Source organism: Macaca mulatta, chromosome 8 (genome assembly GCF_049350105.2).
Source record: "Macaca mulatta isolate MMU2019108-1 chromosome 8, T2T-MMU8v2.0, whole genome shotgun sequence".
NCBI lineage: Eukaryota > Metazoa > Chordata > Mammalia > Primates > Cercopithecidae > Macaca > Macaca mulatta.
Window position 1 is genome coordinate 19533637 of NC_133413.1, and position 27231 is coordinate 19560867.

A 27231-nucleotide genomic window follows, 5' to 3' on the forward strand; every position below is an offset into this window, starting at 1 on the left:
TAATTGCCAAGGTGACATGGTCAGTTTATTTGCTCTCTAAGAAAAACAAAAGTATTCCCTGAGGTGCAAAATTGTGAAATTTAACTGGAAGCATCAATTATACTCTGGACAAGGTGTTCCTTTTGTTTTAAAATCCTCTAGAAGATTTTCTAAAGTGTAATAGGCAACTGTTAGCTCCATTAATCATATTGTATAACAGTTTCATACTGGAAATCCGAGTTCCTCATTTCTTCTTTCCCTCTGATGTAACTCAAGCAGTTGTTTGCCGTTTGTCCTGTGGTCCCTATTTATTCACTCAGATTCCAGTAAAATACCAAAGTTTTGTTTTCTTTCTGTTCTTTGTTATCTACTGGACTTGAGCACTGATGATGTTTGGTCTTCCTGTTAAACATCTTCCTGTCCTTCATGTGGACATTTTGAAAATTATTAAGGGAAACGTAATCCTGTTGATTTACTGGAAAGAAGAAGAAGAAGAAGAAAAAGCCAATTAGGCTGAAGTGATTTGCACACACACACAAGTGGAAATGATACATTCATAATTGTAGAGAATTCAAGCTGCTAATGTTAAATTTCAAAAGCAAAAATATGGGATTATTTGGCTAATTCGATAATTACCTCTGTGGTAAAATGACATATTTTGAAATACAAACTTACCTTTCCTTCTCGTATGCCTTTAGCTTGCTCCCCATTCAAGCAATAATTTAGCCTTGTGTTTATTTCCTCACTGGAGGGACATAATACTAACAGCAGCTAACATGTGGTATACTCATAATGTGATAAAAATGGTAATTATATCAACTCACTCAGCCATACAGCCCTATGAGTAGGTACTGTTAATGATCTCCATTTCACAAATGAGGAAACTGAGGTACAGAGGTTTAAGTGAATTGCATGAGGTCACACAGCTATCAAGAGGTGTAGCTGGGCTCAAAGGCAATCCTGCTCAGAATCTCTGCTCTTCTCTACTAAAGGTAGACTATGCTGTCTTTCGGAAACTGGGCTGGCATCATTGCCTCAGGAGAAACTCGCAAAAGCTCATCAGACAGTAAGGACTACTCTAGGGCCAATATTTTGTGGAGGAATTCCAAAAGCCAAATTTTCTTGGAGTAACATTACTCCATGGATGTACTGCTATAACATGGTGGAAGAAGTATCACCAAGAAAGGTCAAAATTATGGACCGGTGCGGTGGCTCACGCCTGTAATCCCAACACTTTGGGAGGCTGCGGCAGGTAGATCACCTGAGGTCAGGAGTTTGAGACCAGCTTGGCCAACATGGCAAAACCCCATGTATTTTTAGTTTCTACTAAAAATACAAAAATTATCCAGGTGTGGTGGTGGGCGTCTGTGGTACCAGCTACACGGGAGACTGAGGCAGGAGAATTACTTGAACTCAAGAGGCGGAGGTTGCAGTGAGCCGAGGTCATGCCACTGCACTCCAACCTGGGTGACAGAGAAAGACCCTGTCTAAAAAAAAAAAAGAAAGAAAGAAAAGAAAAAGTTGTGACCTTGCACAATTGCACCACAGCTATGAAATGAGAATGAGACCTGAGATCACTGGCTGAAAGAAGTACAAGAAAAGAATGATATAATAGGACCACAGGTACAGTCCCATCAAGATCAGGCTGATGAGGCTCCCAAACAGATTAAATGGACACTGTCAATTTTTTTTTTCCCCTTCTCCTTTTGGAAGACCTTATTCAGAGAACTCTTCAATTAATACATCAGTTACAGCACAATTTTCATCCAGACCCTCTAGACCCTGTATTGTGCCTGCCGGATTGAACACCTGTCTACTATTTGATACTTGACCCAGTCCCCGTGGGAAGGTTTAAATCCAGATCTCCCCACCTCCAGTCCACTCCAGCTTGCAGCGAGGAACATGTCTGCTTCAGGCTGCATGAGGAACTAGACTCAGACAACTAATCTTGTATCCTTGACTGTATTCTACTAGCATAAATTTCTGGTGGTTATTTTTTCCAAACTTGACTCCTAGTTCAGGAGGCACATTTTTATGGGAGTTATAAAACTCCATGCTCTGATGACAATAACATTTTAAACTTCAAATGTGCCTTTTATTAAAATATTTAGAATGGAGTGTGTTGTAGGTATCAACGAAAGGGGCTGTTAAGAACAGTCTTCATTCCACACAACTAGCAGAGCCTCCTCAGGTGGAGGTAATCAAATTCTTCCTAAAATGTTGGTTTCAATGTGATCTCAGGCAGAGTCCTGAAAAACTAGAAAATTTATTTGCACATAATATAGGTCTCAGAAATTTCTATGGAGAAGCATTTTAAAATTAATAAAACTAAACCAATTTTACTAGTGAGTTAACCTAAATATTACCATTGTTGATGTAACTAGCAGAAAGTTTAAATTAATAGATGCTCAAGAAATAGTTCCACATTCACATACACTTTCTGGGAAAGATTCTGACAATATGAATCAGAAAAATAAGGGTAAAGGTGGATAAAGAGAAAGACGAAGAAAAGGAACCAAGAAAAAGTGAGGTGCTTTGTAATGTGTCAACTTGGGTAAGCTGAACTAGACTTCCCAGAATTCCTTTTACCTGATGTTTTCCGTTAGGAGCAGTTGGCGGGCAGAAAGGAAGTGGCAGGCATCTTCGTAGCTCCTTCATGCTGTCACGTATCTCGTTGGCTTTAGGATAGTGGCTAAGCCTCCAGCTGTTTCACTTCCCTATCGATATAATTTGGAGCCTCCTTTAGCACATAACAAATGGTCTGGCTTCTGCAGGACACCCACATCAACCAGGGTCAGAGGCAACAAGAACTGACACAGGTTTCAGTCCGTCCTCATAGATTCCAGCTCCTGCTTCTGTTTCGTTCATCTGTGCTCTCACTTAACTGCGATTCGTACTTCAAGCTCCAACATCATCTGTGGAGACAGCTTCCTTTCAAAGAGTACTTAACCAGCTCCCACAGTTGTATTAAGTCAAATTCTTTATTATCCTACAAGCTCTGCTTCTCCGATTGAACTCTGCCTGTAACTGAGGCTCCTGGACAGGAAAGCTGAATGCCACAGAAGGAATTTTCTCACTGTACCATTGTTTCTTCCTTCCCAGAGCCCTCTGTTCTTTTGCTCATATCTGGACTGCTCTCCCTCTAGGCCTGCTACATACGGCATGTAAAAAGTACTACTGATAGACATTTGGCAGATCCCCCCCAAATGCGTAGCTTCAGGTTCCACACAACCTGTGTCCTCCCCTGCATACCAGTTAAGATAAAATGAAATGCTTATTCACTACTCATCTTTTCAGAGCTTTCTCACCTATGTGTTTGTATTTTTTCCCCTCGGATTATCAAACTAATTTTAAATGGGTTCCCTAGCAGGAAAAGAGCAAAAGATGTTTTCTTATTTATTTTTTCTACCACAAAAAATAAAAAGTATTCTTGCTAAGGAATATGTTTGTTTTTCTTTCTGTGTGTATGCAAGGACTGTGGACTGGCATTTATTTTATGCTTCTCAATAATAGCATCTTTTTTATTAAAGAAGAATCTCCCCAGAAGGTCACATGTCATTTAAAAAACAATTTCAACCAAATACACATTGAATTGTAATAGAAAACAGATTTTTTTACTCGTAACACATGAAGAAGAAATTTAGCTATATTGTATAAAAATATGTGGGGGAAAAAGAAAACAAGAGCTCGTGTTAAGTAAAACCACTTTTTAAAATATGCCTTTAGGAACACGGAAGATGGAAGGTATCACAAGATACCTGCTTTCATTCTACTTCTCAGTGATGATGTATCTGCTTTTTTTTTTTTTTTTGACGAATTTGCAATGCATCTTTTCATCCTGATGCCTAAATCCAGTCTTTATATGTGCCTCTTCAGTTTTTAGACTCTTAAAATATTATCTCTTCATGAAGTATTCAACTAATTGGAAAATGCGTGATTCCTACCACTATGACAATGTCTGAAAGTAGAATCCTCAGGGTTGCAAGCTATTCTGACAAAACTTCTGAACTCTAGCAGAAAATGTAAAAATATACATTTGACAAAATATATTTGCCCATTTGAATTTAAATTTTCTCTTTTTTTAACTCAGTTTTTATTTCTTAGAAAAAGGAAGACAATCTAAATATAATTCCCTGAGATACAGTTTCCTCCTTTCACTTGGAAATAACTGTACATTAGGTTGAGAGGCAAAAAAATTCATTGTCTAAAATTACACACACTTTCTGATTAATTTGTTGGCCCACATTTAGTTCATCATACACACCTTATTTTTTGCATGTGCATTTGGGACAATAACCTGGCATATGAAACCTTTAAAATTTATATTTAAAAATTTATACTTGCGGCCGGGCGCGGCGGCTCAAGCCTGTAATCCCAGCACTTTGGGAAGCCAAGACGGGTGGATCACGAGGTCAGGAGATCGAGACCATCCTGGCTAACACGGTGAAACCCAGTTTCTACTAAAAAATACAAAAAAAAAAAAATCTAGCCGGGCGAGGTGGCGGGCACCTATAGTCCCAGCTACTCCGGAGGCTGAGGCAGGAGAATGGCGTGAACCCGGGAGGCGGAGCTTGCAGTGAGCTGAGATCCGGCCACTGTACTCCAGCCTGGTGACAGAGCGAGACTCCGTCTCAAAAAAAAAAAAAAAAAAAAAAAAAAAAAAAAAAATTTATACTTGCACTTGGATGACTTTGCCAATAACTAGAACTCCCTCAAAAACAAAGGCTAGGTACCTGACTCCCATAGGCATGACCAAGAGTACACCACAAAATGATTCCTCTAAGACTGAAATGTTTTTTCCTGCTTCCCCCTCAGAGAGACATTGTGGAAAAATTCTAGAACTTTTAGAATAGACATTGTGTGCCTGACTCCAGCAATCAAAGATTGTGAAATATTGAAGCCCCATTTAAGAGTCATACACTCATACTAGTTTTATTTGTTGTTGTTGTTTATAATCTAAAGAAATGAACTTCAGCCATCTAGACCAAAAATAATTGGATTTGTTGGAGGGATACTGACTGAAGTAAGTAATAGAATCAATGACAGACTGATACAAGCCAAGGGAAGGCAGTATAATAAGGACAGCTCCAAAAATGTCTCAAAGATGTGTTCTTGGATTTATTCTGTAGTATGCAGCCCTTAAAATGTTTTAGTTTCAGTGGAATTTTGGCCTCTGTGTCTTTCCATACAAATCTCATATCCCTAAGAGGGAGAATCCAATTAGCCCAGTCATCTGTATTTCTTTTTTCTTTTCCTTCTTTTTTTTTTCTTTTTTTTTGAGACAGAGTCTTGCTCTGTTGCCAGGCTGGAGTGCAGTGGTGCAATCTCAGCTCACCGCAACCTCCGCCTCCTGGGTTTCAGCAATTTTCTTTCCTTAGCCTCCCGAGTAGCTGGGACTTGGGCATGCACCACCATAACCAGCTAATTTTTGTATTTTTAGTAGAGACGGGGTATCACCATGTTGGCCAGGATGGTCGTGATCTGCCCACCTTGGCCTACTAAAGTGCTGGGATTACAGGCATGAGTCACTACGCGCAGCCATCTGTATTTCAGTGTACACCTAGATATATGGCACCCATACACTGAGGCCACAGCTTTACTCTCTGGCCCACAAATTCTTGTCAATGTGGCTGCTGGGGGATCTGTTGTGAGCAAGAAAAGCTCCATAGTATGTGCCATTCTCATACTACAAAATTAGGAAATTTCAAGATAAATGAAAGGGGGGGATCTGTCCAGTTTAATGGAAGGTTGCCTGGTTCAATAAAGATGCTTGGCAAGCCTAAGATTTCATCTCCAATGACTCTTTCACCAATGAATTAGCCATATTACATGTACCCTTTTCCACTGCTGTGATGTATATTGTTGTTACCTTTTTATTTGCCTATTCTCATTTCTATGTACCCTCTCTGAATGAAATAAGTCTTAATTAGCCACCAGCCCTTCTCCTAGCCCATCCACCAAGGCTAGATGTTCTCCTATGCATTTACTTCTCTTATATCACACATCACTGTATTGTGTACTGGAGCTTCTCTTTTCATTCCAGGGAGATCAAGGCTTGTTTTTTCTTATTTCAACAGCCGCAGCACCCAGCATATGCACACCACACAATAGAAGCTCGGAAACATTTATTATGCATGGAATAATAATATCGCCTATTTGTAGTAGCATATAATGTACATATCCAAAATTGGTAACTTGATTAAACTTGATAACTTACATGAAGTGCTTATGACAATGCCTGATAGAAAATATGCAACAAATGTTCATTTCCTTCTGTCTTGACACAACATCATGACTGTTTAATTCATTCTGTAAAGAAGAAGGCAGCAGGCTGGCTGTGGTGGCATACACCTGTAATCCCAGCACTTTAGGAGGCCAAGGCGAGCAGATCACTTGAGGTCAGGAGTTCAAGACCAGCCTGGCCAACATGGTGAAATCTCATCTCCACTAAAAATACAAAAACAGCCAGCCGTGGTGGCGGGTGCCTGTAATCCCAACTACTTGGGAGGCTGAGGCAGGAGGGTCACTTGAACTTGGGAGGTGGAGGTTGCAGTGAGCCAAGATCACACCATTGCACTCCAGCCTGGGCAACAGAGTGAGACCCTGTTTCAAGAAAAAGAGTGAGGCAGCAATGTACACACAAAGACAATAACTCATCTTATAAAGATAATTCCGATGTTAGATGAGGAAGCCACCATGCCCAGCCTGCTGCCTCATTCTTTACAGAACGAAGGAAGCAGTCATGACGTTATTCTTAATAATGTAGAACTATTTGTGAAATGCGGATGCAGTGAATGTTGATGCAGACAATACAATGCCCCTAAAATCATTTTACTAACATTCCCAAATTTATTCATGCTTTAGCACAAGAGTTGTACATTTCAGTAAAGAAAGGTGAAAGAAACTTCTTTAATCTGTAATGGAAGACCTTGTAGCAGAACAAAATTGCTACCAAGAAAGTTGGAAAGTAGATAAAATATAAGAAAAATATTTTTGTGACCTGGATTCACAAAGTCTGGGATGATGTTCTTACTCAACAACTATTTAAATTGGGATTCCCTGAAAGCAGAGCCTGAGACAAAGATTCGGATGCAAGTAGTTTATTTGGGAGGTGATTCCAGGGAGCATAAACAAATGAGATGGAACAGGGAGAAAAGCCAAAAAGTATCTAATGAGTGGGGTACACTCATAGACAACTAAAGTTCCAACCTACTGAAACCTCTGAGAGCCCCACATCAGAATTCTCCTCTCAGGTGGCAGGAGATCAAGAGTTGGTAGACATCCACCAGCCGCAGGCCCTTGGTGCTTGACGGTTGCTTCTGTAGTATTGATTCCACCTGTTGCAGTGTAATCCTTCCACCTGTGCTTTAACCCCCAGCTCATTTCTTCTCTAGAGCTAGGTTGATTACCTTCCTCTTTTTCACTTTTGACTTTACCCTTTCCTTCCCCAGCTGTTTCCCCTTTTCACTCTATGAACAAGTCCAAGTCTATTAAACCCTAGAAAACTAAAACCTCTCTTATCCCTGCCTCTAGCAACTTTCCTATTTCTCTCCATTTCTACTAAGCTTATTTTTTTAAGACGACAATCCACACTCACTGATTCCACGGTCTGTCTTTCCATGAACTCCTCAATTAAAGCCAGTGACTTCTGACCCCTTTACTGCAATTGCAGCTGCTTACAATGACGCCACAAGACTCCTCATGGGAGTTTCTCACTGAATTCTCAGGCTGCTCCTTCTTCCTCAGAACTTCCTCCACAGGCTTTTATAAAACCCATCCCTCTTAGTTCTCTGGGTATCCTCCAAGTTTTCCATCTTTCCTTTATGGAGTATTCTTTCCTTTTTGGTTTATAGAATGTTAGTGTTTAACAACTCCCAAATATTTCATTCCAGCTATTACTTCTCTCTGTAACTCCAGAAGTGTTTGTCCAATAGCCTGCTAGCTCAGACTTAATTTATTATAGTCTCTTCTCTTCCCCTTCCCCTTCCCTCCCCTTGGGAAGAAAGGCTTGCCTTCGACAGAACATAGTGAGTTGGCAAAACCGCCACTTACTCCTACCCACTTCAAAATCTTGGGATTATCAGAGAACATTCCTCCTCCTCATCCTGCATTTCCAGTTAGTTAGTAAGTTCTGCTGATTCTACCTTCTGAATACTAAACTCTCCCCATCAGCCCGATTGCCGCTGCCACCTTAATTTATGTCTTCATCACCTTGGCATAATCTACTGGTTTCTCTTGGTTGATCAATCTACTTCCAGTTTCTGCCCAATGCAGACCATCTCCTACAGAGTATAAAACATTATCTTGATGCAAAGAAAGACATTACTTCTCTACTTAAAAGGCTTGGAAGTTTTCCTTCAAGTCAACAATCAACAAGCTATACTCTGATTTCTTTTATGTGGTGATCTAGCTAGTCCCAGTGTCAGTATCCAGAAGCAGCTCAGGCAGTCCCTATGGCTAAACTCATCGTGAGCCAGCCAACCTGGCATGGTGTGGGTGCTTTGAAATCAATGGTTAAAATCTGAGTGTGGGAATGGATCCTGAAACCTTGTAGTCCCAAGTCAGTATTGGCACAGAGCCTTCTCTGTAAACTTAAATAAGTGTCAACATTTAGAAATCACTTACCACGAGCCAGGTACTCTCTGAACACTTCCTACGTACTAACTCACGTAACCTCCAGAGTAGCCCTTTGAGACATATATTATTATTTTTAATTCCCATTTTCCCAATGAGGTGACTGAGACATAAAGAGAGCAAGCAACTTGCTTAACATCATATATGCCACGATTTGGCTTGAAGTAGACAGTTCTAGAAGCAGGGTCTTATCCATTTTCTATGGGCTTTGTTAGCTTTACACAGAGGCTGTGGGGTTCTCACCCTTAGAATATAATTCCAGCCTGTGCAGGGATCTAGATGAACCAGAGGTGAAGAGTGGAAGAAAGAAGCAGAGTGGAAGCCCAAGCCACAGAGGGCAACCTGAACTTGGAGCGTAACATCACCAGAATCTTTACCTCCGCATCTTCCCAATCCTCTACAGTTCTCCCATCCAGCACATACACAGACACGCACACAATCCATGAGAAGCTTTCACCAGATCAGAAGTGGAATTATTGCTGCCGAAGATAGCGATGGATGGCCCCAGACGACATGACAAAGCTTTTATAAACGACAAAATGTTGGGAATGTAACAAACAACAAATGGGACCCTCCTAGAGAACTGGATGTGGTCTCTGATTCCTCCCTGCACTATGGGTTTGGACTGAAAACTGGCCCCTAAGAACTGAGTTAGCCATGCCCTGTTCTTCTCTTGAATATAACGGGAGGGGATGTCAGGAAAATGGAGATGTCTCTTCTCATAATATCTGCTAATCAGGATTGTTAAGGGCCTTGTGCAATTAATTTTAGCATTCAAAGAAGAAATAATTTCTTAGAACTCCATGGTGAGGAAATAGGTCATACTCATTAGTGTAGTCACAGAGGAAGAACAGTGTTTAATAATAGGCCTGGCTGAAACAGGCCAGCAGTGAAACCAGGAGGGCAAAATTATTCTGTTAATGAAGAGTTAATGAAGAATTTGGAGTTTCCATAGGTAACCCAAGAAGAAAGGGGTGAAAAAGGAAGAGTGAATGAGATAAGAATGGGGAGGAGGATGTGGGGAAGGAATGCACCAAGATGCCAGGGAGCTGAGCAAGAGGCAGCCAGGGAGAAGTTCTGGGCTATGGCCAAGGATCTTTAAAGAGCAAGGATCTTTAAATAGTCAGTTTTGTTGTTGTTGTTGTTGTTATTATACTTTAAGTTCTAGGGTACATGTGCACAACATGCAGGTTTGTTACATATGCATACATGTGCCATGTTGGTGTGCTGCACCCATTAACTCGTCATTTACATTAGGTATATCTCCTAATGCTCTCCATCCCCCCACTCCCTCCCCACAATAGGACCCGGTGTGTGATGTTTCCCTTCCTGTGTCCAAGTGATCTCATTGTTCAATTCCTACCTATGAGTGAGAATATGTGGTGTTTGGTTTTCTGTTCTTGCAATAGTTTGCTGAGAATGATGGTTTACAGCTGCATCCATGTCCCTACAAAGGATATGAACTCATTCTTTTTTATGGCTGCGTAGTATCCCATGGTGTATAGGTGCCACATCAAGGATCTAGAACTAGAAATACCATTTGACCCAGCCATCTCATTACTGGGTTTATACCCAAAGGATTATAAATCATGCTGCTATAAACACACATGCACATGTATGTTTATTGTGGCACTATTCACAATAGTAAATAGTCAGTTTTAAGGTGTTTGCTGCAGGCTAAATTCCTCTTCCTCTTCCCCTGCCTTCCATGGTTAACACTGAATCTTCAGTGAGAATCTACTATGCAGAGATGCCTTGTATCCGCGGCATTTTGAGAAAAGGGAAAGTTGCTGTTGCTTTGGGAATGATGCGGAGTGGAGAAAAAGAGCAGCCAAAAGAGGCTAGTCTTGAGAGAAATCACAGTAAGTCAGTACAAGCAGGAACTAATAGAAAAACATTAACTCCAGAGATCCTGGAAGGTGCCAGCAAGGGAGGTTAGGTTTCCCACTGTAGATGTGATGGAAACATGGCTTCCCCACCAACTTCGAGGCTTTAGAGCATTCAGGTAACTGACACTTGTACTGTGTAAGTAAAGTGGGTATGTGTCTTCCAACAATTTACATGTGAAATAACTGTCACTCTGTTTTCTAATTGAATTTCAAGGCTCCATTCCATGGGCTGAGGGAAATCTAATTCTCCACTCATTTCAGCATGAAATCAAACAATTTAGAGTCTGTCTCCAGTCTGGGGGTTGCATATGATTTCTGGGGTTTGGGGTGGTGTGAAGTTGGTATAATGTCACTACAACTGTCTATTCTTGCTCTAGTCACTGGGACACTCAGCCTCAGGGACTACACAGATTGCTGCTGCACCTTCCCCCTCTTCCTTTTCAGCAATGTGAGGGAAAACATCACATTCTTTTGATTTCCCACCAATTCATCCTCTTTCCACCCAGGCAAATTGTGAGGAGTGGGAGCTGCTCTGATTTTAATCTTTTTCATCTGTTGTTTCTAGTATTGCTGGCTGTGGCAATCCTCGGAGGAAATGCATGCCTACCTCTAGTGTGAATGGGGAAAAACAAAATCCAGGATATAAGAAAATATATGGTACAGTGGCTGGGCACGGTGGCTCGCGCCTGTAATCCCAAGACTTTGGGAGGCCGAGGTGGATGGATCACATGATCAAGATATCGAGATCATCCTGGCCAACATTGTGAAATCCTGTCTCTTCTAAAAATAGAAAAATTAGCTGGGCATGGTGGTGCACGCCTGTAGTCCCAGCTACTCCGGAGGCTGAGGGAGGAGAATTGCTTGAACCTGGGAGGCAGAGGTTGCAGTGAGCTGTGATTGTGCCATTGCACCCCAGCCTGGTGACAGAGTGAGAGTCTGTCAAGAAAAGAAAGAAAGGAAGTAAGAAAGAAGGAAGGAAGGAAGGAAGGAAGAAAGGAAGGAAGGAAGGAAGGAAGGGAGGGAGGGAAGGAAGGAAGTAAGGAAGGAAGGAAGGAAGGAAGGAAAGAAAGAAAGAAAGAAAGAGAGGAAAGAAAGAAAATATATGGTACAAACTAACACCTACAAATATCATTCAGTTTCACTGGCTGGCTTTATACCCTCCCTTTCTATTAGTTCAAAATAGTACTCATAAAATAACTATCCTGTAAAGGAATTGCATTTTCTTCCATTGCTAATTTCTCCTCTTACCTAACATTGATTATCTAAGAACTTAAGTGTTTAGTGCTCTACATCAGAGGTCAGCAAAGTATTGTACCGCCCGCTGTCTAAACTGGACCCACGGTCCATTTTCATATTTTTAAGTAGTTGAAAAAAATCACAAAAAGATCAATATCTTATGACCTGTGAAAATTACATAAAATCTAAATTTCAGTGTCTACAAATAGTTTAATTGGAATATAGGCATGCTCATTTGTTTATATACTGTCCGTAGCTGCTTCCGTTCTATAACCGCAGAGTTGAGAAGTTGCAACAGACTGTATAGCATACAATGCTGAAAATATTTAATATCTGGTCTTTTACAGGAAACGTTTGGTCGACCTTGTAGGGGAACCAGCCCGCTACACTACACGCGGGTTCTCCCCTTCCTGGTGGAGACGAGGGAATGAGAAAAGAAATAAAGACAAAGACACAAAGTTCAAGAGTTAATAAAAGTGGGTCTAGGGGTCCATTGCAACGCAGAAACTGCGAAGGTCCTGAGCTCCGGATTCCACTGATGTTTATTGAGTACAATTCCTCTGATCCTATCGGCTGAGGGGGCAGATGGTGGGCTGATCATAGGATGACCATGGGGAGAGGTGGCAGGGGGGTAGTGTGAGTCATCAGCAAGTTAATATTATTTACTATTCCACTATGTGAGCTAATACTCTATGTTTAACTTACAGATAATCATCAGAGTCCAACTAAGTAATTAAAGTAAAAATAAATCTTATTGTATGATGAAGAATCCCTTTTAAAACTCCAGTTATTACATGAATAGAGGGAGAAGCCTCCCAAGGCCTGTTAAGAGTAACTGGAATCCAAACGCCCCCTCGCGCTCGGACCAGCAAAATGCTATTCCTCATATGAAAAGAAGAATCAATACAAGTAAACAGATGGCAGTTGTCACAAGTAATGTTTTGAGAGTCCAGTAAAATATGAGTTTTCCAACAACTAACGTGTAAGGAGGTTTAACACAACTTTGAAGAGGAATAGACTGATTAGACTGAAGAAGCATGGTAAACAGTAGCTTATTACCTCTTGTTCCACATAATGCTTCCCCTTTCTACACTCATTCGCCATAAGCAACTTCCACAAATCTGGATATTCTGGACCCATGACTGGACTAATTATCTTTGCCTGGGGAGGAGCATTACCTTTATCTTCCCATTTCAATGGATATACTCATTGCAATCTTCTAACTAAAGTGGGGGGATTATTGGGACTTTCTCTATGATCTATAATGAAGGAATCCTCAGCACACCCAGCATTTTGTCCGGTGCAATTTCTAGCCAAGGATCCTTTGGCGGCCCAATCTATAATTGTTCCCTAAGAATCATTTTGCAAAGCTACTGCACCATCTGCTACACAACCCTCCCAAGTAAGAATCTCTAGTTTTTCTGACCATTTTGGATTTCTTTTAGGACCAGCCAGTCCGTGAGGTTTGTAATTTTTGACTTTTAAATTTGACCGAAAATAACCACCCCCATAAGTTTTTACAGTCATGATAGGTCGGAAAGACATTCCACTCACTACGTGATAACTAGGTTGGGAACGATTATGAGGAGGTACATAAATCATCCACCTTTGTATTTGCGATGGTAAACATCCAGGAGCAATTCCTAAACAAATTGGAGCGTATTCATACCTCACTGTTACATTCATCAACACGCCCTCCTCCTCAGGCTGTGCAGGACAGCGATCATCAGCCGGCCCAGGCATCCAAATACTATCATTTGTATAAACTTCAATAGGGGAATGCATCCAAGTAACTGGCCTAATTAAAGGAGGAAGTGGAACATAAGCCAGTATGTAAAATTTTGTTCAGCCCAGACAGCGGGGAGACTTACCGCAGTGGTAATTACCATCAAGGCAGCCAAGATCATATTACCCGGGGTAATTGCCAGTTGTTTCTCCTTTAGGCTGTCCTCTGCCATTTGAGTCAGCTTCTTTATCTGTCCTCATGTCGGTGGTGTAGCCTGGCGAGTCTTCTCCGTCTTCTGTTGTTTCTCTGAGACGCTCAGCTTCGCCATGTTTCTCAGCTCCGGAAAGGACAGGTCGGAGGGACCAGTCTTCCTCCTCTTTCGATTCTTCCCTTTCTTCTGTCCGGTCGGTGTAGGGTTCATTGTTGAATTTCAAACGTCTATTGGGTATCTAAGTGGATGTTTGATTGTCTCTTGGTGAAACACAAGTAAAACCCCTGCCCCAGGTGATAATTTATCCTAAATCCCCAGGTGATAATTTAGCCTAATTCCCAACTTTTAGTTCTGGTATCCTTCCACCAGATCGTTTTTCCTTCATGTAAATTAACTTTCTGTCCAGAAAAGTGTTGTTCAGCTGCTGTGGAGACCTGATCTCTGGAAATGTTAAAAAAATTTAGAGTCAAAAGGGCTAATTGTAACTGCCTATGGGGTGTGGTATACTCCTTACTACTTCCCCCTTCCTTTTGTTTTTCTAACTGTGTCTTAAGAGTCCGATTAGCCCTTTCTACTATGGCCTGACCTTGGGAGTTACAAGGTATTCCTGTAGTGTGTACAATTTTCCATTGCTGAACAAAACTTTCAAAAGTTTTACTGCAATATCCTTGTCCACTGTCCGTTTTCATTTTCTGTGGCACACTCATGACTGCAAAACAAGATCATAAATGTCATTTTACATGAGCTGTACTTTCTCCGGTTCGGCATGTAGCCCAGATAAACGGAGAGAAAGTATCAACAGTAACATGCACAAGAGAAAGTTTTCGGAATGATGGGACATGAGTCACATCCATTTGCCAAAGAGCATTTGGTTTAAGTCCCCAAGGATTGACTCCAGGTTCTTGAGTAGGTAGCTGTAGCACCTGGCATTGTGGACAATGTTGCACTATGTTTTTAGCTTGTTTCCAGGTCAATGAAATCCAGCAGCATTTCCCTGAGTTAAGGAATGGAATTCTTGAGCCTCTGCTAAAACAGGTGTCACTAATAAATCTGCTTGATTATTTAATTGGGTTAAAGGTCCTGGTAAATTTGTGCGAGCTCGAATATGTGTAATATAAAAAGGAAAATTTCGAACTCTAACTGCTTGTTGAAGTGAACTAAACAAAACATTTAGCTGATCATCAGAAATATATTTTATTAAAGCTGTTTTTACCATTTTTGTCACCTGAACTACATAGGCACAGTCAGAGACAATATTAACAGGTTGATCAAAATCTTCCAATACAGATATAACTGCTGGTAGCTCAGCTCTTTGTGCAAAATGAAAGTGGGTTTGAATAACCTCTTCTTCTGGTCCTGTATAAGCTGCTTTTCCATTCTGAGAGCCATCAGTAAAGACAGTTACAGCTCACTCCAAGGAGATAGAGCTGGTTATTTTAGGTAAAATCCAGGTAGTCAATTTTAGGACCTGAAAAATTTTTGTTTTAGGGTAATGATTATCTATGTGGCCAGCAAAATCAGCTAAATGACTGCCATTCTGATTAATTTATAAAGGCTCGTCGAACCTGTGCTTTGTTTAAAGGAACTACAATTTTATCTGGATCAGTGCCAGTGAGTCTATTCTTAATCGGGCTTGGCCTATAAGAATAGCTATTTTAAATTGAAAAAGTCCTAGTCATACTGTGGGGTAAAAAAGACCATTCAACCAAGTCGGCATCTTGAATAATCACTCCTGTAGGAGAATAGAGAGTAGGAACACCAAGAGCTGTAATGGAACACTGGGATCTATTCTACTGACTTGAGCACTTTGAACTGTTTCCTCAATTATTCTTAACTCTTCAGTTGTCGCAGGCGTCAGAGTTCTTTTGCTATGTAAATTTCGATCCCCTCTCAGCAAAGCAAACAAGTTAGTCATTGCATAAGTGGGGATTCCTAAGGTTGGCCTTATCCAGTTAATGTCTTCTCATAATTTTTGAAAATCATTTAAAGTTTTTAAGGACTCCTTACAAATTTCTACCTTTTGAGGTGTAAATGTTCTCTCCTCCACCTTCATTCCTAGGTATGATAGGGTGTGGTAGTTTGGATTTTATGTGGTACTATAGCAAGACCTGTAAGCCCCACCATTTCTTGTACCATAGAAAAACATTTGATTAGTCTGTCCCTGTTTGTAGCAGCACATAAAATGTCATCAACATAATGAATAATATAACAACGAGGAAACTGATCCCGGACAGGCTGAATGATCTTCCCAACGAAAGTTTGACAAATCGTAGGACTCTTTAACATTCCTTGGGGTAAAACTTTCCACTGATACCCAGTAGCTGGCTCCTTATTATTTATAGCAGGTATTGTAAATGCAAATTTTTCAAAGTCCTGCAGATCCAAAGGAATAGTGAAAAACCATCTTTCAAATCAATTATTACCATTGGCCATTCTCTTGGAATCATGGCCAGGGATGGCAACCCTGGTTGGAGAGCCGCCATCAGTTGAATGACTGCATTAACCGCTCGTAGGTTGGTCAACATGCACCATCTATTGGATTTTTTCTGAATTACAAAAACTGGGAATTCCATGGTGAGAAAGAAGGTTCAATATGTCCTTTGTCTAACTGCTCTTTTGCTAGTGAATGTAATGCCTCCAGTTTTTGCTGAGGAAGCAGTTTTTACTGATCAACCAACCCAGGATTTTGAGTTTTCCATTTCAATGGGATGGGCTTTGGAGGCTCAACAGTGACCACACCAAAAAGGGTACCCAATTCCTTTTCCGTCAAATTTAACTGAGGCTTCAATTGGCTGAGTTATTCCATCCTCACTCTTTCCTAATCTTTTTCCAGGAGTATACCCCATCTTAGTCATCACGCTTTGACTCTCTGAACTGTAAATCGTAGAGGGAATGGTGACTTCTGTACCCCACTGTTGTAACAATCTTTTCCCCACAAATTAATGGGAATGGCATTAATCATAGGTTGAATGGTGCCTTCCTGTCCATCTGGTCCTAAACAGTGTAAAATTGTAACACTCTGATAAACCTCAGATGCCGTGCCTATTCCAATTAAAGCCATAGAAGCTCTCTGTTTGGGCCATGTTTTTGGCCACTGATCCATGGCTATAATAGAAATATCAGCGCCTGTATCGACAAGTCCTTCAAAATGTTTTCCCTGAATCGTCATTGTGCACAAAGGTCTATTTTCAGAAACCTGATTTACCCAATAAGTTGCTTTTCCTTTGCTATCAGTGCTGCCGAAAGCACTTTCTCTTTTTACTGTACTTTCTCCTACTTAGGTAATAACAGCAATTAGATAATAAGGTAATAACAACAAGTGAGCAATTCTGTTTCCCGGGTTTGCACTCCAAGGCATACTAGAACTAATAACCAACTGAATTTCTCCCATGAAATCTGAATCGATCACTATAGTATGAATTTGAATTCCTTTTAAATTTAGACTAGATCTCCCTAAAACAAGTCCAACTGTTACCTTAGGTTAAGGTCCAAATACTCCAGTGGGCACCTTTTGAGGTGGTTCCCCTGGAAGTAGAGACACAGCTCTGGTGCAACATAAATCTAAACCGGCGTTCCCTGTTGTAGCTGACACCAATTGTGTTACTGTGGTGGTTGGGCTAAAGGTATTTGTGTCACTGGAGGGATTAAAGGCACTGGTGCCGACTGAGGGACAAACTGCTGGAGAGGGAATGCCCCCGTTTGGAGTGGGGCCTGAGGCTGGCCCCTCTTCCCATTTCCCGATTGGGGCTGCAACGGTTGGCCATTTTTATCAAATTTGGAGTGACACTGTTTAGCCCAATGTTTACCTTTCTGGCACCTGGGACATAAGCCAGGTGGCTCCTTTGTTTGATTAGATCTAGATTGTTTGATTTGTTCTTACATTCCCTTTTTGTATGTCCAAACTGACCACAGTTACAACAATTGCCTGAAAAGTTTTTCACTGGGCCTCCCACCTTTAATCCTGCCATGGCTTGAGCCATTATCATAGCCTTATGCATGATTCCACTAATTCCATCACATGCCCTGATATACTCATTGGTTATATCAGTTCCCACCGGAAACTTTCCTTTCACAAGGCAAATAGCTGATTGCCATTCAGGGTTGGGATTTTCATAAGCCAGTAATTCTACAATCACCTTCCTGGCACTTTCATCTGTAAGAGCCTTCTGAGCTGCATCTTGAAGACGAGCAATAAAATCAGGATATGGTTCTTTTGAGCCTTGTCTGATAGAATTAAAAGAGGATTTAAATAGTTCCCGGGTCCTGAATTTTTTTGCATGCCCTCAAGCAACAACTGTGAATTTGTTCACTGGCATCATCCTGAAGCAGTAGTTGCTGTTGTACAGTTTCCTATTGGCCCCCAGCTCCCAACAGTTGTTCAAGTGAAATGGCAACAACAGGATTAGCAGCACGGTTTTTTCGATCTTGATTTTGAGCCTCATCGGTTCACCAAGTTCTAAATTGAAGACATTGTGAGGGCGAAAGAGTGGCTTTTGCTACAATCTCCCAATCGTCCGGGGCCATTTGCTTCTCCTAAGTCACTGAGTGTAAAAGTGACCAGACAAAAGGCGAATTGGGACCATACTGACCAACAGCTGCTTTGAGATCTGTAAGCAGTTTGAAAGAATATGGTTCCCATACCACCTGATGGGCACCACCCTGCTGCTGTGGGGGTTGCAAAACTACTGGAAACTACCGGGCATCGGAATCTCCAGCTGCCCTAGCCTGCCGATAACCATTTGTAATGGTGATTCATTGACATTAGGTGGCAGTGCAGCCTTTTGCTGTTCTGGTGCTGCAAAATGTGTTCTTGATTCCTGAGCCCCTAATTTACCCATTCGTGAAACAGGGTAAATTTGAGATTCAAACCTCCAAGGTTCCGGGTTACATTGCCTTATTGGAGGCGGCCATTCCAGACGATCTCAATGAGGAGCCGAAGACTCCTCAAGGCCCTTCTTTGTTTTAAACATACTGGCATAAATAGCTTCTCTATTTTAGGAGCAGCTGGAGGTCCCACATGCTCCTCAAAAGAAATTAAGTCATCTCCAGGTTTGTCTGTACTTTCCACAAAATCTTCTTCACTATCCTCTCCTCCTTCGTCTTCCTTTATATTTATATTGGCAGCAGCACCGCCTTCCTCCGCTGGAATTCTTTCTGCTGGAGGATAAACCTCGTTTTCCGTTTGAAACGGTTCCAAGGCTGCTTTAATGATAGCACAGTCTGACCAGACCGTTAGAGGAATACGTTTTCCTTCCTTATGAACTTGTTTTAAGGCAATTCCAACCTGTTCCCAATCTTTTAAATCCACGGGACCTTGTTCAGGAAACCAAGATACTGCTCTACTGTATGAAACAGAGTAATCAAGTTTTCTGTGCTAGCCTTTATTTTCCCCGTCTTTAAGAGGAGTTTGATAAAGTGTAAGTAAGCAGAGTGCTTACTTTCCGATTGTCACACGGTGTCCCTGGAATACTCCGAGTGCACAGGCTTACCTCAAGACCGACCACACGTTCTTGGCAGTCCCTCCACAGACTGGTCTCCGCAATGACTACGCTCAGGCGTAACTTCACCTGGGTACAAGAAGCCCACGTTGGGCACCAAAGATGTAGGGGAACCAGCCCGCTACACCACACGCGGGTTCTCCCCTTCCCGGTGGAGATGAGGGAATGAGAAGAAATAAAGATAAAGACACAGAGTTCAAGGGTTAACAAAAGTGGGTCTAGGGGTCCATCGCAACGCGGAAACTGCGAAGGGCCTGAGCTCCGGATTCCCCTGATGTTTATTGAGTACAATTCCTCTGATCCTATCGGCTGAGGGTGGGCAGATGGTGGGCTGATCATAAGGTGACCATGGGGAGAGGTGGCAGGGGGGTAGCGTGCGTCATCAGCAAGTTAATATTATTTACTATTCCACTATGTGAGCTAATACTCTATGTTTAACTTACAGATAATCATCAGAGTCCAACTAAGCAGTTAACAGGACGTGAAAGCAGACAGCCCGTCAGACCACAACAGGCCTGTGCATCAAAGGGGCGGTCCACTCCCAAGCACCATCAGCAGAGCAGCAGAGCTCTCCGCCTCTGGGAAGGAGCGGGAGATACACAAGACTTCCTCCTTATCTCTACCGCTGAGGACTTCTCCTCTTTTACAAGCAGCCTCCTGCAGTTCCTTCTGGGGAACGGATCAGGGGTCGCTTCCCTTCCCAAGAGACCTTTGTTCAGGGACTCAAGCGGGAGGCTGAGCAATAAGCAAGCTTTCTTGCTTAGAGGCTCCACACACTTCCCGCGGTTGTTTGTTCCACTCAGTGGTCAGTCAAGGAAGCTCACCGCCTGATTCTTATATTGTTGGACTAAGCACAAGCTATTCTTATAGTTCATGACTATATTAATAAAGCACTATTCTAAAGCATATATTGTTATTCCTTAAACAGGCACACTGTAGGCCGGTCCTTGACCACCTGGTCCCACATCCAGGCCCTTTTTTAACCCACAAACCTCTCCTCAATACCAGTGTGTTTCACCCACTGTCAGGGTTTTACTTGTTTCCTTATCTAGACTGGGGAGAGTCTTGGATAGACCGGCCTGCCATCCAACATCCTTGGTTTTTAGCCCTTGAGATTATTTAGTTCTTCTGGTAAAGAGAGGGCATTCTCTCTTACCTGGTTAATCTGAATTCACACATGTTTTGCTAGTTCTTCCCTGACTTTGGGATCTTTCTCATGGAAGGAGAAATGCAATGTGGAAGCCTTTTTATAGTAAAATAAAATGTATAAGGCCAAGGTGGGTGGATCACGAGGTCAGGAGATCGAGACCATCCTGGCTAACACGGTGAGACTCTGTTTCTGCTAAAAATACAAAAAATTAGCCGGGTGTTGTGGCACGTGCCTGTAATCTCAGCTACTTGGGAGGCTGAGGCAGGAGAATCACTTGAACCCAGAAGGCAGAGGTTGTAGTGAGCTGAGATTGTGCCACTGCACTCCAGCTTGGGCAACAGAGTGAGACTACATCTCAAAAAAAAAAAAATTATAATATATACAGCTGTAGCTTTCCTACATAATGCCATGAATTTAATGTGGATCATTGCAACCCCAATCATGCCGCATACTCCTCTGCTAGTCCATATGGATGCATATTGCCAATCTAGTTGTCACCTGCAGCTCTCCTTATTTCTGTGAATAAAAACTTATTTGACCCAGAAACCATCTTTTATAAAGTCACTCAAGATTATCCCCTATAACCACAACAATTGTGAGTCCTTATTTCATTTTGTTTTGACTAACAGCGTTTTTAAAGTAAAAGCTGAGGTTTAATTTTCATGCCTTTCTAACATTTTTCCTATGAATTGGGAAACAAAATCCATATCAGCCCATATTTCCATATTTTTGGAACTCCTTCACCTAATTATCCAATTTTTCTACTTAATTACCAACATATATCTAGTTATCTAGTTCTGGTTTAACTGTTTTGGTATAGGGTTGGTTGGAAACAAGGAAAAAGATATAGATTATTTTCCTCGTAGTTTTTAAGAATTGTTACTCATATCTCTTTGTTTAAACCTCTCCAACTTGGTGTGTCTTGGGAAGGAAGCAGTTTACTCAAGATTTTACTACATGATTGCAGCTTTGACCACATTTTCAGTGAATAGAGAAGACGGTATAAAAACCTACATACAAGAAAAATACAGAAAGAATCAGGTACTAATCACAACTCTGTAGAAGTAAAGCCATGTTACAACTGATGAAATATAACTACAGATGAAACTGTCAGAATCACAAGGGTTATATTTATTAAATGAGTGACTTTTGAAAGAAAAGAACATAAACTGGTTATGAAGGAAGGGGCAGTTTAGACTGTTATAAACGTTAATATTGTATGTCGACAGCAGTAATTAGATATTTTTAAATCTAATAATAAAGAATCCAAACTAGGCAGTAATGAGAGATGTTCTGGTAATTAGATATAGGGGAAACAGAGCAAGGCAAAAAGAGCCTTGAAACATTACTTATGCATGTGGATTTGATAGAATTAGTTGATATAATTATATAATGGCTGGTTGATTAGATTATATACATCAACCTTTAGGTTTCTGAACAAAAGAGTTATGGAAAAAAATTTCCCTCCCCAGACTCCAGAGGATGCTTGGCAATCAATGCCAGGAGACATTTTTGGTTTTTACAATGGGCAGGGGTTTGCTCTAGGTAAACAGTGTGTAGAGGCCAGGGATGTTGCTAAACCTCCTGGAATGCACAGGACCGACCCCATAACAAGAATCACCCAGCCCAAACTGTCAATAGTACCGAGGTTAAGAAACTCTGCGCTAGATTAAAAGGTAGAGAAATTAACAGTGCTAAAATTTAACCAAAATGTGTAAGAACTGGGTCAGAGGCCTCCAATGAGTCCTTCGTTTGGCATGACCAATCTCTTCTTCCATTAAGTTACCCAGAAAGCCAAGTCATATTTTTAAGGAATATTCAAAAATTAATTTTACATTCTGCTTTTAATAAATTTGGGGTTTATACCCATTAAAATGGATGAATCGCAGAAACACAATGTTGAATGAAAAAAGCAAGTCAAGCAAAAATATATTCAGTATGATATCATCTATATAAAGCTTGAAAACAAGCAAAATCAAACGTATTATTTAGGGATATCCATAGTCATATGAATAAAATGAAGGAATTACATTGAATTCCGGATAGTATTTACGTCTGCAAAGAAGAAGAAACAGTTTGAAGAAAATGCGGCAGGGAGTAGTCCTTAAACATCTTGATTAAGTTCTTTTTTTTTTTTTTTTTTGACATGAAGTCTTGCTCTGTCACCAGACTGGAGTGCAGTGGCACAATCTCCGTTCACTGCAACCTCTGCCTCCCAGGCTCAAGTGATATTGCCCTGCCTCAGCCTCACTGGGATTACAGGTTTGCACCACCATGTCAGGCTAATTTTTGTAGTTGTAGTAGAGGCGGGGTTTCACCATGTTGCCTTGTCTCAAACTCCTGACCTCAAATGATCCAACTGTCTCGGGCTCCCAAAGTGCTGGGATTACACGCATGAGCCACCTTGCCCGGACACATTTTGATTAAATTCTATTCAAGGTTAGTTTGTGGGTTCTTGAGTGTTTCGCTCATTATTATACTTTATGTATGTATGTATGTATTTGTGTATGTATGTAGAAACAGTCTCCTTAAGTTCCTCAGGCTGCTCTGGAGCTACTGGCCTCAAGTGATCTTCCAGCTTCAGCTTCCCAAGTAGCTAGGATTACAGGCGTATAATGCACCCGGTTGTCAATATTGTACTATAGAGTTTACATGTATGTTACATATTCTTTTGGCTGTATCAAAAAATCACATAATGAAAACAAATAACATCCAGTTATAAAGCAGTGTAGTGTCCCTGAAGATCTTCCCTTTAAGTTCTATCACCATCTGCAGGTTAAAATTAGGTATTGCAGAAAACTTGCTTTTCAAAGGATAAAAAGTACAAAAGGCTCGGTTTCTGTTACAGACATGCTTACAATCCATCTGTGGAGAAGGAGCCTAAAGATTAAAGAGATAAACAATATGGCGCCAAGTTTTTGGCTTTTTTTTTTGAGACAGAGTCTCGCTCAGGCCAGAGTGCAATGGCATGACCTGGGTTCACCGCTACCTTCGCCTCCCAGGTTCAAGCAATTCTCCTGCCTCAGCCTCCTGAGTAGCTGGGATTACAGTCACATGCCACCACGCCTGGCTAATTTTTGTATTTTTAGTAGAGACGGGGGTTGCACTATGTTGGTCAGGCTGGTCTCGAACTCCTGACCTCAAGATCTGCCCGCCTCAGCCTCCCAAAGTGCTGGGATTACAGGCGTGAGCCACCGTGCCCGGCTGTGTTATCTTGTAAGTACCACCTGGTTAGTACCACCTACCACATATCAAGAAACAGAAATAGTATTTTCACATCTTAACAACTGATTTAGTTTACATTAATAAAAATTTAACTCCCTTACTTTATTCATCCTGCTACTACCTCAGGCCAAGCCTTCATTACTTCATGACAGGTTGGCACCTGTTCTCCTTGTCTTCTCTTCCTAGTCTTTCCAAAACATTGCCACTAGATTGAAGTCTTCAAATAACCATTTCATTACAGCACTGCCCTCTTCCAAAGTCTCAAATGGTTTCACACTACTTGAAGAACAAAGCCCAAACTCTTTAGATAAGTAGTTGACTTTCTATAGTTTGGCCCCAACCTGCTAATAAACCTTGCCTTCTCCCACCTCCCCATCACTTACCATATGTAAATCCTCTACATCAGCCAGTCTGCTTGTTGTCCATCGCTTATTCTGGATGTGTGGTCTGTGTTCTTGGTATATCCCACTTCCTTGAACATCATTCTGCGATTTGGAACTTCCACCCCCTGCATATTTAATACATGTGTTAGGTTGTTCTCTTGAATGTGGAAAACTGAAATGCAGTTTCAGTGTTTATCTCTTAGAGGCCATTCTTCTGTTTCCTATCTACATTTCCACAGACTGCTGCCCCTAATTTCATCTTACCTATAAATCCTAGAGCTATCATTATCTCTGAGACAGAACACCCCTATTTCAAAAATCTAAATCACTAAAGCAGTCAGTGTCTACATCATATGTTTGGCATAGTGACACTCTATTAATACTAAATTGACTCATTTTGATAAAGTTTGTTTCTAAAAATAGATGTTAAATTTCTGAAAGCCAGGGATAATTTTGTCGCTTTCTGGTTTTTTTTTTTTCCTTTGTAGGAGAACTACAAAGATCAGGAATGCTCATATTTGAGTTTGAGAACCTTTTTCAATGTAAATATTTCTCAAATTTCTCCTACCTCCTAACAAACAATAGTACTGACATTCTGGGGCTTCATACATTCAGAAAACATAATGACTAGTAGATATTATAGTTTCATGCTTTCGAATTTATTAGAATTATTTTAATGGTAACAGCTTCTACATTTCAACGTAAATATTTCTCAGATTCCTCCTACCTCCTAACAAACAATAGTATTGACATTCTGGGGCTTCATAAATTCAGAAAACATAATGACTAGTAGGTATTATAATTTCACGCTTTTGAATTTATTAGAATTGTTTTAATGATAAGTTTCTACATATGTTTAATAATAATACATATGTATAAAACAAAATAACGATGATAGCTAATATTTTGGGCCTCAACATACACTAGTGTTTTCATATGCATTTTATTTAATTAAAAAAATCTTTAAGGAATCAGGCAGACCTCCTTTTAAATCTAGGCTCTACCACTTGTAGGTGCTAAAAGTGTGATTTATATAACCTTTCATTGCTAAAACAGGTCAGATGCAGAACCAGCCTCTTCAGGGTAGCTGTCAGGATTAAGAAAATCACAACAACCGAAGGGCTTTACATTGTGCCTGGCATAAAATAAACTCTAAGAACATTCTTTAAAAAATCCCTTCAGGGTAGACAGTATTATTCCTTCTCCCTCATTTCATACACGGCGCAATTAAGGCTCAGAAAGGCATGTCGCTTGTCCAGGATCCTGGAGTGGTGGAATTAGGATGGGGCATTCTGGACTACAATAAACACCTGAGCGTTTAGCTGCTCTGTGTTCTGAGCTGCCACAGCACTTTTTTTTTACAACACGAAATTTATTTACATCACACTCCACTTTTCCGTCCTTCACTAAAATGAGCTCTTCAACGGCAGGGACTATATTTTTGCTACCTCAGTACTTAACGATACACGCACAGAATATGAGGAAACAGTGTCTGACAAACGAGTATTAGTGCAAACGATCAATGCACTCACTACTGAACCTACGGTGGCAAATTGCAGTGGGTTAGAAGAGCTTTATCTGAATTGTGTACCAAGATGCAGATCTACTGTTTTGGGAACAATTTGTTTTTGTTGTTGAGGCCCAGAAAGCAATTCCTCTTTTCACCTTTATTTTGCTTAAAAAGTTATCCCGTAATTTTAAACTGCGTAAAACTAGAATGCCCTTGCGCTCAATTAAAACTGACACGTGTTTTAACTTTCCAGTCAGGTACATTGAAGGCCTTGTCACTTTATTGATTTTTGTTTGTTTTTTAAAGACAGGATCTGCCAATTTACTAATCTTAATAGAGCTGTAACAGGAGAGTATAAATAAAAAGATAATTCAGAGAAAATTTACTGAAATTAAGTTTGGATTAAAATCATCTGGCTCTTTTAAGGAAAAAGGACATTAACCAAAACTAGCATTAAATATCAACAATATTTATGATTCTCCCACTCAGTAGTACATATGACGTTTGGCAAATTGTTTAACTTCCGTGGATCAATCCCCTCATATGTAAAATCAAGAGGCTGGACTACATTGTAAGTGTCCTTCTCTTTCCACCTCTTCGTGACCGGGTTGTGGGTGAGGAAGGAGCAGAAGAGCGATCCCGGTCTTGGCTCCTTCTTCCGGCACGGCCAGAGCTGACACCCCCACGAAAAAACTTCATGGCGCCTCGGCTTTCTCCACTGGTTGAGGGACCAATCCACTTCCGCATAGGCCTAGGGCCCCACGTTCCGCGATCAGCGCCGGCAGCGCACAGCATCCTGGGATCTGTAGTCCTCCACCTGTGGTTGGCAGGCGTTTAGAACACGGGGTCTAGGTGGCATTCTGGGATACGTAGTTCCTGGACGTGGGGGGCGGATTCGTTCGTTTAATCTGTTTTCGACTTAAAGAGCCAGAAGCGACACCACAGACTCCGGCGGGTCACATGACTCCAGTCTAGCGTGTAGAGCGCACTGCGGCTCCCGCCCGGGCGAGTTCTCGCCCCCGCGCGGCCGTTGCCGAGGAGACGGCGCATGTTCCGCCGCGCGTTCCCCCCTCTGCAGTCCCCCCGCCCCTCTTCTCCCACCACAATGAGAGCCTAAGATGGCGGTGGCTGCGGCGGTTGGCGCTGCGTAGCTGAGGTCGAAAAGGCGGCCATTGGCGCCAAGGCAGCCAGGAAACGTGTGGGCCTCTCTGCTGCGGTCTCCAAGGGCTGACCGCTGCCGGTGGCGGGTCGTGGGGGCTGACCGCCGCTCCGCCCTTGACGGGAGAGGCTGCTGCTTGTAGAGGTAATGCCTGCGCGTCCCCAGCCCTTGGCAACCGAGGGCGGCGCGCCCCAGGGGCGGGAGAGTAACGGCTCCGGGACACTTGGCCCTGTTGGGTCTGGCCACGGGCCCACGCCTCCTCGCTAGGCTCTCGGGTCTTCCTGCCCTGGGCTTCCTGTGCCCGAGGCGGACAGTCCGCCCCCTCCCTCAGGACCGACCGCCGGAATCCCCGGGTGAGCACCTCGGGACGCGTTGGTGACTACAGGACCCCCTTCTTGCCTCCTCGCCCCTCTTGCTGGCCCTGCCGGGTAGGCCGCCCCGCGTCCCAGTGGCTCCGGGAATGCCCCTTGCGGGCGGAGGAAGCGGAGCAGGGGCTCTGGTTTGGGTGCCAGGGGAACCGGGTCGAGTTCTCAGAGAAACAGGCCTTGGTGGCCATAGTTCATCCCCGCGTTCCCTCCTGTTTTATTCTGTGGAGCTCTCGGTGTCCAGAGTTGGGGTGCAGAAGGGCGGA

At 41.9% G+C, this 27231-nt stretch overlaps 2 protein-coding genes across 55 annotated transcripts in view; one reads left to right on the forward strand and one right to left on the reverse strand.

The window, feature by feature from the left end:
- LOC114680192 (uncharacterized) lies at positions 1-26376 on the reverse strand. 5 transcript variants are annotated; one of them, XR_013397106.1, is made up of 3 exons: positions 26010-26161; positions 23932-24056; positions 1-454 (listed from the first exon to the last, which is right to left on the reverse strand). XR_013397106.1 is itself a non-coding variant. In XM_077943110.1 (3 exons), the coding sequence occupies exons 1-3, from the start codon at positions 26234-26236 to the stop codon at positions 452-454; spliced, it is 330 nt and encodes a 109-aa protein (XP_077799236.1). In that variant the 5' UTR covers positions 26237-26376; the 3' UTR covers positions 1-451. The 5 variants fall into 5 exon arrangements, 3 of the variants coding, with proteins under 3 accessions (XP_077799236.1, XP_077799234.1, XP_077799235.1); XM_077943110.1 differs by having other exon boundaries at positions 26035-26376; XM_077943108.1 differs by lacking the exon at positions 1-454 and adding an exon at positions 13506-13913 and having other exon boundaries at positions 26035-26376.
- A 164-nt stretch (positions 26377-26540) lies between these two features.
- The window catches only part of PCM1 (pericentriolar material 1), a 109048-nt gene continuing 108357 nt past the window's right edge, over positions 26541-27231 (forward strand). For all 50 annotated transcript variants that reach the window (XR_013397105.1, XR_013397104.1, XM_077943076.1 and 47 more), the window contains exon 1: positions 26541-26744. The gene's annotated coding sequence lies outside the window, so the exon portion shown is untranslated. The remainder of the gene's footprint in view (positions 26745-27231) is intronic.